The 9,838-nt window shown below is 47.4% G+C and overlaps 1 protein-coding gene across 1 annotated transcript in view; it reads right to left on the bottom strand.

Moving 5' to 3' along the window:
• Positions 1–2,568: 2,568 nt before the first annotated feature.
• The window catches only part of LOC104508269 (proteasome subunit beta type-7), a gene marked incomplete at its 5' end in the record, with an annotated part of 10,223 nt that continues 2,953 nt past the window's right edge, over positions 2,569–9,838 (bottom strand). Inside the window, 2 exons of the mRNA XM_010149834.1 lie at positions 2,569–2,625; positions 5,419–5,477. Of these exons, the coding sequence (XP_010148136.1) occupies positions 2,569–2,625; positions 5,419–5,477 (116 nt within the window). The remainder of the gene's footprint in view (positions 2,626–5,418; positions 5,478–9,838) is intronic.

Here is a 9,838-nt window from a genome sequence, read left to right on the forward strand (position 1 = left end):
AATAAACAGGTACGCAGAGCCACAGACACTAAGCACTTATTTTTGTTTGCAGAATCAGACTCTCCCCCCATTTACTTAATCTCCGTGTTCGACGCCAACAGGGGTTCAAGTATCTCAGGCAGGCTCTGCAGCTTAACTCCGATAGTCTGGCTTGATCTCCATTGTCTGCTGCCTGCGCTCAGCCGACAAACCTCCCAGCGAGTGGTCACCTTCCCACGGAGTCATTAAGCCCCCGAGTGTCAGCTGGCAGGATTAGCCGGCACACTCCCACACCTGAGCCCCGTGGCAGGGACACCGGCATTTTGATCACCATCACTAATGAATACAGAATTCATATGCGGCCTGTCACCGCTCCCGAGCCTTGCCTCACACCGACGCCGGCTAAATAAGACTGATGAGACAACTATTGTTGAAGATTAGAGAGTTCTGACAGTTTCCAAAAATAGCTCAGTAGTACTGTCAGTAGTTAATAAACAAAAATAATGCCACCACACCGAGGGACACTCAGGAATATGAACTCCTTTGAAAGGTCTGTATGGCAGCTCCTTAAAAGTGGAGGGAAGTGACATGTTTTTGTAATGTTTTGTACTACACCTGGTGTATTTTTTACTGAAATAAGAAGTGCATGGCGAAAACCGAGTTTAGAATCATATCATAGAATCACAGGATGGTTTGGGTTGGAAGGGACCTTGCAGACCATCTAGTTCCAACCCCCCTGCCATGGGCAGGGACACCTTCCACTAGACCAGGTTGCTCCAAGCCTCATCCAGGGCCTTGGACACTTCCAGGGATGGGGCATCCACAGCTTCTCTGGGCAACCTGTCCCAGTGCTCCTCACCCTCTCCGGGAAGGATTCCTGATGTCTCAGCTCAATCTCCCTCTTTCTGTTTAAAGCCATTACCCCTCGGCCTGTGACTACAGGCCCCTGTAAAAAGGCCTTGGGCTACTTTCCACTCCGCTACAGCAGAGACCTTGCGCACACGTCGAGCGTGCAGAGGAAGGCATTCTTTATGCCTCGGTTTCTTCCCTCTCGGGATATGGGGTTGCTCAAAAGTACCTCAAAAATCAGCAGCAAAGCCAGAAACAAAACTGCAGACCTGACTTCCAGTTCTCCTTCTTCCTGTAAATTCCCAGTGAGCACACTGCTCTGACAGCTGACCTGTTCACTGAACGTAACCGAACCCCGCCTGCCTGCCCATTGCTCCCCTTTTCCAGAGGGTTACCCAGAGCTGCTGCCGAAGCCAATAGGTTCGCAAAGCGACAGCTGCAGGACGATCGCAGAAGCAAACCCGGCCAGGAGGTGCCTGTCTCCGGGAGGAAGGCCAGAAGCAGCTTCTCGGACAGCGTGGCTGCAGGAGGGTAAGTGCCCACGCTCCAAGCACTCTTATTTCTACTCTCCTGCTGCCCCTCCGCTCTGCTTGTTTTCATTCCGTACCACTTGATTTCCTGCCACACTAGAAAACGCGTATAATAAATGGCTGTAAATGTCAGCTCACATTTTTGGGGTGACCTATTTTAGACATAGTTAGTAAATACCTGCCAGGCTACCTCCTTCCATTTTTTTTTTCCACCTATCCCATGCCCCTGCACTCATTTACCCAAAGGTTTACTCTCCTCTCCCTGCAACAGTTCTGCTTTCTGTGCCTTCTACTGAAGCCTACAACACAGCCTCGCTGTACATCAAGGGATTCTACAGACAAAAAGCTTCTACTTTTCAAACAGAAGTCAAATACCAGAATAAAATATTTAATAGCCCCCACTCAACTTCCCTAGGAACTCGGCAACCACAGAGTAGATAAACCCAGAATTCCAGCACTGAATGCTGCAGTTTTTTCCCAGACCACGATGGTTTCCATACCCACTGACTCAGAGTTTCTTTACCATTGTTGAACACCGGGAGGCACGAATACATCTGCAAAATCTGACTGTAAGGTTTAAAAGCCATGTGGCTACTCCACTGAAACTATCGCAAGAAAAATCGGCTGTGATGAAAGATCCGAGCTCAAAACACTCTATTAGATGTGCTGTTCTTCCACTTATGTTTTTTAAAGTAGATCTATGGCTGCCCACATGACAGATTAATATTGTTTCACAGTAGTTAGGTGCTTGGCATTACATTTTTGAAGCATCTACAGGCCTTCAGGGCTGAAAGTGTTCACATCTTCAGCGATCTATAATGGTTCCTCTAGAGGCCAGCACTTGCTTCATAATGAAACACGCCTCCATAAATCAGACTGCACAAGTGGTACTCGTGCACGTCACCATCTATCTTAGCACTTTCTCTGAAGGATGTTGGGTAAAGATCATCTCCCGGCATTGCAACCAGGGAAAGGACCATCACAGTTGGCACTGACAAAGCATGTGCTACTTAAATCTGAAGACACACTAAGTCTATGGAAAAAAACACATCCTGCTGGTGTTAGCACGCCCCAGGCAGTGGGAGAAGCTTCAGCAGCTCATCTTCAAAAGGCAGAGAGCCAGGGCTCCAGAAACCTGCAAAAATTGGCTAAGCCTGGAGTCGTCTTTTTTTTTTTTTTTTTTAGTTGAGCATCTTCAAAGTCGACAATTCTAACTGTAGGGCACAGCAGCTGCCACTGCAGATTTGATCCTCTCAGCTTTTGGCAGCTCTCAACTTGAAATTCTAGCAAAAGAATTTTTCAAGTTGCTATTATTGCCTGTCACAGATTTATAAATATTGTGCACTATCTGCTGTGGCACGGCTCTCAGGGGACACCAGTGCATGCCAAAAGCGTAACAGAATGAAAAACAGTCCCTATTCTTCAAATAAATGCTAATTTTTTTTAACTGTGCTCACACGATGCGTTTGGTGATCAGCTTCAATAGTACAGAATATATATCAGAGGCGAAAAAGCTGATTGTCTTTTCCAGTAGTATTCAGCTGCTACTTTCATTAAGCTTGTTTAATTACATTCCAGATGCTAATTTGCAAGTCGATACCAGAGGGTGCAGGACAGTTTGCCTTTGAATCATTTTTCTGTGATGTGATGGTCTTGAAGCACACCACTACCCTCCAGTAGCCCTAGCAAGATATTCTGACAATTAGCGCAAAGGAAAGCAGTATTGATCTTGACAGAAAGATACTAATCCTCTCCCCATTTTCCTAAATTAATCTCCGGGAATTTTGAGCTTATCATTGCCATTTCATAGAAAATTTTATTTAAAATATAAGTAGTGTGCGTCAGATTTCATTTCAAGAGACATCTCGGTTGTCACTGCGTTCCTTCACTGGAAAAGCAAGCAAACCGCGGCTGACCCAAAAGGGGAACATTTTAAGCTGGCAGCCTGACAACGCGGAGGGTTTCAGAGGACGGTTGAGCTTCACCACCTCAGCCTGTGCTGGTTCAGTGAACGCGATTACTGCGCTGCTGTACCAGAACATCAGGTTCAAACAGAGCGGGGTGAAGCGCCCGCCACGGCAAAGACCTAACAGCCACCTGCACCGAGGGCCAGGCTGCATTCCCGCACCCCGTTCCAACATATCTGCACCCACTTACGCTTGTCTGCGAAGACAATTCAATTAGGATGACCTTTCCAAACAGGAAAAGTTGGAGATTTACCAATTTCTGGTGCCTTTTTTGGTTGCTCTTCCACAAAGAAGGACTTCAAATACGAGCTGGAGGACCAGCTGAGGATAAGAAGAGATTTTCGTTTCACGGCAGAGCTCGGACATCTGCGCCTCGGAAAGCTGACCATTATGCTGTAGCTGGTGATTCCAAGGATTTGTGGTCCACGTTTCCAGTACGAACAGCACACATGCCAAGCGCGCAGCCACACAAGAGGAGGCTGGAAGGAGACTCTGTCATTCTTACAGCGGCACGAGGGGCGAGGAAAACAAAGAGCAGAGAGACTACCTCTGCCTGGTGGTTCTCCCATCTGTCGCCCAGCGTAAGGCTCCTTGCAGGAGAAACCTCAGTGCCTGCTACAAATATTCCCAGCGTGCCGACAGCTTCTCTAAATATACAGAGGCCAGAAGTCCGGAGTCTTCAGATATTGCCCAAAACATTGCAGCAACTCAGGAATCCTGATCTTAGTGCGTTTTCGGAACGTTGCATGCCCACAGCTACTCCAGATACACTGACAGAAAAGGAGACAGTTCCAGGAATAACTGGAAAACTGCTTATTACTAACTCCTAAGCAGTTCAACTCCTGGAAAACTTCTCCAAACAAGTTGCTTTTTGGAAATCAACTGGTATTAAACATCACATTTCTTTGGGAGATGCAGCAGGGTACGGCACGTCACTTTCCATTTTAAATTCAGTTAATTGATTTTCACAGAGGAACGCGGTGGACTTGGAGATGACCACCTGAGCATGCACGGCAGTGACACCAGCGTCTGCAGGGGAGGGAATGCCCCACAGCAGCTGCAGTACGAGGACCATCCGAGGACCTTTTCTGCGCGACACAGGGATGGTGAACAGCTGTAAGATCTGTCGTACCTGCGCTTCAGGCTGCAACTGTCATTCTTACTGGGTTCTATTTTCAATCCTGTGTTCAATTCCTAGTTTTGCCTTCACTGTGCAATTATTAATCAAGTAGAACTAGAAGGAGCATTCACAGGAAATTGGAAGAGATCAGTGTAGTTTACAGGGGCTCCACATTACCCAGCCATTTTACAGAACATGGTCATAAAAAGCCCTTTAACTGTTTTGGGTTTATTTTCATCAATACTTGGTCTGCAGGTAACTGGATTTTTCACTCTTCAGGTTAGGAGGTGCTGAATGTGGTGTAACAACGAAAGGAAATACTCCAGACAACACAGAAATAATGCGCCGCACGCCCTCCCAAAGAACAACCGCGTAACTTCTGATGGTAATGGTGACCCTCCAGATTCCAGCCCTCCCCAGTGCCTCTCCGCAATGCACAACCAAACAGGTCTCTGTTTTTATCCAGGCCATCAGCAAAACACAACCCCAACCTTTGAAACCTTATGACAATCAGCTCTGAAGTGCAGTTACTGGTTCTGAATGTACGCGGCCAACTGGGGAGCACACCAGCTTCACAAGCGCCTTTACACCGGTTTTGTCCCTGTTCCCATCACGCATTCTCCCCTCGGTATTTGCAGAGAAGGGTGGTGGGAGAAACCAGCCATGCTGACCACACGAGGGCTGTTCAGTTCCTGAGGGCAACCGTAACCAGTAAGTTGTGTGGTTTTTAACGCTTTCACCCACATTCGAATCACACAGGTCTTCCCGTGCGTAAACCCGCGAGAAACGCTATTTCTCTGTATTTATTTTACCCACCAATCCACAGCTCTGCAGTCAGCTGACATAAGCACACTTTAAGTGCAGGGAAACCAGAGCAGATTTAACTTTTTTAAAGCTTCAAACCTCTTAAATTCTTACGATCACGAGAATTACTGAGAAGAAACACCGAGCTTTACAAAACGCCAGCTCTTACCTCCATGTCCGGTTTGTATTTATCTTCGAATACCGCCATAGCCGCCAACGATCCAGACCCTACGGTGACAAAGCGAGGGCACGCACTTAGCCAGCGTATTTACATACGGCACACTTGAAGAACAAGGTCACAGGTACCGGTAGCACAAACCAGATTGAAGTCCACCGTGGCTTGCTACACCCTCCCAAGCGCTCACCCTCCACGTCCAGCACCTAATGTCATCCTAAATGTATCGCTGGTGTACACGGAGCTGTCACGGCCCCATTCTGACAGCCTTTTTGCTGCTCTGAGCACCGAGATATGACAATTAGGTTAGAAAAAGAGAGTTAACTGAATGCCACAGTTTGTAATTCCTACTCCTCCACTGCTCCTGTCCCACTTCTGTGCCCGGGCACGTTAGCGGGTTTGTGCCACTTAACACCGAGGCGCTCAGAACGAAGAGATCGCTTTGACGAGCTGCCCTGGCACAGCCGCCGTTACGCACGGGGACGAGCAAGCTGGTAACAGGGCAGCTGCCACCAGGCTATTCCCCGGATCCGCTGCAGAACCATTTATTATGCATTTACTTTGCGCTGCTATTTTAAACCGAACAGTAAGAGCTGAAGAGGCAAAACGAGGGACATGAAAACAGGAGTCTAACATCACCCTTCTCGAAGGGCACAGTGGTAGCCGCGGCCAGCCCTCCCCAGAGCGCTGCCACTGCGGGGGTAGCAAACGTGTGGGCCGCCAGCGAGTACAAAAAGCAGTAGGGTACTGTCCGAAACCGTGAGCCTGCTTTGCTCGGAAGGAGCGAGCCTTCGGGAACACCGCCCGTCTGTCTGCGGCCCTAACCATATTTCAGAGCACGCTACTTTTGGGGAGCCAATAGTTACCTGCAATTTTTTACTCCAATTAGAAGATTTTTTTGGCATTTATTACTGTTTAACTTGTTTTGCATACTGCTATCTGTTTAGCTGGGTCACAGAGAAAGCCATATTTCCTATTTAAAATGATTTGTGTACATCGCTTGACCACCTCAATGGTTTCGTGAAAGAAAAAGGCAGCGATTAAACAGTTTCAAATGAGGTGTCCTGCTGATTTTATCAAGTCTGCTGAATGTATAATGAAAAAGGAGAAGCTGACAGTGACACTGTTGAGAAAATACAGACTACCTTATCTGCACCATTTAAGGAGGTCCAATTATAGATCAAATTTAAAGGGTAGAAGCAGCAGATTTACAGACACAAATCAATGAACATGGTAATCCCAATGAATATGACAGATATTCCTGTTACAGAATATTGCTGTGGTTGAGGATCATTACCTTTACAGTACCAAATACATCACATCTAAAAGCAGTAGGACACTCTAAGTGTGCACTTGTATTACAGGCAATGACTATTCATTTACACCTTGGAGCAATACATGGCTCCGTTCTTTAAATGCTGAAACTGGGAATAAAGAAGATTTTTACGCAACTACTAGCAGAAACGGACCACTGATACCAACAGCTGACAGCACAGAACAAGTCACAAATGGAAGGAATTTTACTGATCCTTCAAACAAGGTCAAAATGAGGCGCGTTCCAGAACAAATACTGGGCTTGAACCATAAAATAATTCTCCCTGTGGAATGGCACAGGAACATTTATAACGAGGGGGGAAAACCGAATCTGAGACATGGGCACAAGCTAAGGCCATGTTCTTGCTGCACTCCAATGACGTGTACCTACCGTAAGCAGAACGGGAAGCCTGGAAACCAGAGAACAGCCTCACCCCTGGATAAGGGTTCTTTGACAAAATGAAAGGTAATACCTGACAGAAACTCCTACATTAAAGTTACTGAGCTAAGAAAGAGTAGTCTCAATGTCTTAGAACTTCTGAGCAATAGAAACAATAGATAACAAACACTGCAGTGATCTCCTGCACGGCCCAGACTGGATCCACTCCTCCAGCTCCTTCTGGAGAGGAGTTCCCAAAGGAACCTACGGGCAGGAGCTCCGCACGCAGAGAGAAAAAGGACAAAGGCAGGGCGGGAGAGCAGGGGGAACCTTCCGTGACAACAAGGAAACCCTTCTACGTAAGGAATCCTGCCGTTAATTATCTCACTGTATTACCAAGATGCAAATAAATTCTAAATTTAGTGTGGACAGTAGATAAATGCAGACAGTCCTGCGGCGTAAGCTTTCAGAGAACTGTTGAAAGAGTCTTAACTTACTTAAACCTACACGTAGACATTGACCTCTACAAACCACGCTCCCGAGGAGGTTCCAACGGAGCAGGAAGTAAAGCTGGCAAAGCTTCCTCAGCTCAGGGGGTTTTTCTCTACTGCTTACAAACCCTCAATGTAGTTCTATAAGCACACTGAGGGTTCACACAAGAGGTGCCTGAGCACAAGTCTGACAGCACAGCTACGCATTCGCCGAGAGAACAGGTTTTTGCAGCCTTAAACTGTTTCACTCTTACCAGCACCAGATGTAAACACATTGTTTTTACAAACACAGACAGATGCCAACGCCTGCGTTCCTGCACCAAACCCATCATCTGCTGTTTGCCAACAGCAACGTGAACCGTTTTGATAAATACCGGTGTCACGCAGACGTTCACCTGCGGCACGTGAGCCCCTCCGCCCCCCCGTCTGCAGCACCGGCGGACCGAGAGCCTGGACGTCGGTGCAGAGAACCAGCACTGGACGCTTGCTTCCGCTGCGCTGTGCGACTGCAGGCGCTTCTCTAAACCGCATGAACCGGATCTTTTCAGCAGAGCATTCACTGAAGGCACCTCCTTCTTGCTAAGCACGGTCTGATTTCATCACCACGGACCTGTTTGCTACCTCTGCTTGCCACACCGGGGGATGCGCAGAGCCCTGAGAGAGCAACACTTAGCGTCTCCTCATCCATCAGTGTCAGGGCTCCCTGACAGGGCACTTATTCACACGCGCTCATTGTTATTCAATTTGCTGTTCATTCTAGATAAAAATCCGGCGATCTCCACAGCCCCATCGATCGGGATCATTTTTCACCCGGGTTCCTGGCTGAGGGGCCGAGTCTCAGCAGTGGTACTGCTGGCTCTGCAGGACGACGTCGCTGGCGCATGAAGAACTGATTTATGAATATGAAGCAACACAGGTACCAGGGGACCAGCTTTACCCACCAGAGACAGCTGGAACATACTTACGGTTTCCAAAAGCTGAACTACAGACTTCAAGTGCTTTAATTTTATGCATGCATTTCATTATAAGTCTTGGCCAGAAGCTTTCCTAGACAAGCCAAGCAATCAGACAATCCTGCACCGTTTGCTGAAATCCAATTCTGTCCTTTGTCAGCATAAACAGTTTAATTTGATGTTTTCACTCCTGAATAAGCACTGAGTATCTTTTAAAACTCCTTTGCAAGGGAGGACAGTGCTCTGTCCATCCACAAACACACTCCAGCACATTAAAACAAACCATACCCCGACACCACAACCTTTCCTATTTAATACTGAATTTCCAGAAATTAACTGGCCAAACACACCTACCCTGACTTAATAAACTGCCCTTAATGATAGATTAGTCTAAATAAGATAAAAATAAAATTCCAACTATCATCTCCAATTTGACGTTTGACACCTCTTCTGCTGTCTCAGTTCATCTTCCATTTATATGCATAAGCAAGTATTTTTAGTAAAACATATCCTCCTTGCTGGAGAAAGTGTCAGTGTACCGGGTGTAGAAAGGGGAAGGACACATGCTGGGAAGGGCTTTGTGTGACTGCACGGACAAAAGTAAGGCCATCGCCCGACACAGACCTGGCACAGCTGACAGCAGGTCAAGGTCTAAGCTGCAAGGAGCTTAATCCATGGATATTCCACTTCCTACTTGTTGGAACTTACTCTGCTACTACATTGTGTGAAGGGAAAAAAAAAACGTTTTAAAGCTTTTAAAACACAGGCACGAAAGTGAACACGTAGAAAACAGCAACCGGGCGACGCTTCAGGCAACCAACGACTGGCAACTGCCAGTGTGGAGCGAGTTCCAGTTTTACAGCCAACTAGCATGAAACGGTAAGAATCAGACACTTTTTATGTATCAAAGGCTAAACAATGACATCACATGACCGTTCCAAGGATTTTATTCGCCAAGTCAGGAGTGTGACAGTTCCTGGGGTGCTGGCACCACCTATTGGTCCGACACCACCGCTGCACAGCTCCTGCAGGTGAATCCCACTTCTCCTTATGAAGGGGAGTTGGGGCCCCCGATAACCTGACGGTGGGGGTGGGCTGGGGGTGGGCTGCTAACAGCAAACTGATCCCCGCGGCAGACAGAATTAAACTTCCTGGCTGGGTTGGGTTTGTGGGGTGAGATTTGGGTAGCTGGGGAGGGGCCACAGGGTGGCTCCTGTAAGAAGCTGCTAGAAGCTTCCTCATCTCCAAGTCAGCCCTGCCTCTGGCTAATTAGGCCC

The sequence above is a fragment of the Eurypyga helias genome, unplaced genomic scaffold (assembly GCF_000690775.1).
Source record: "Eurypyga helias isolate BGI_N326 unplaced genomic scaffold, ASM69077v1 scaffold22924, whole genome shotgun sequence".
NCBI lineage: Eukaryota > Metazoa > Chordata > Aves > Eurypygiformes > Eurypygidae > Eurypyga > Eurypyga helias.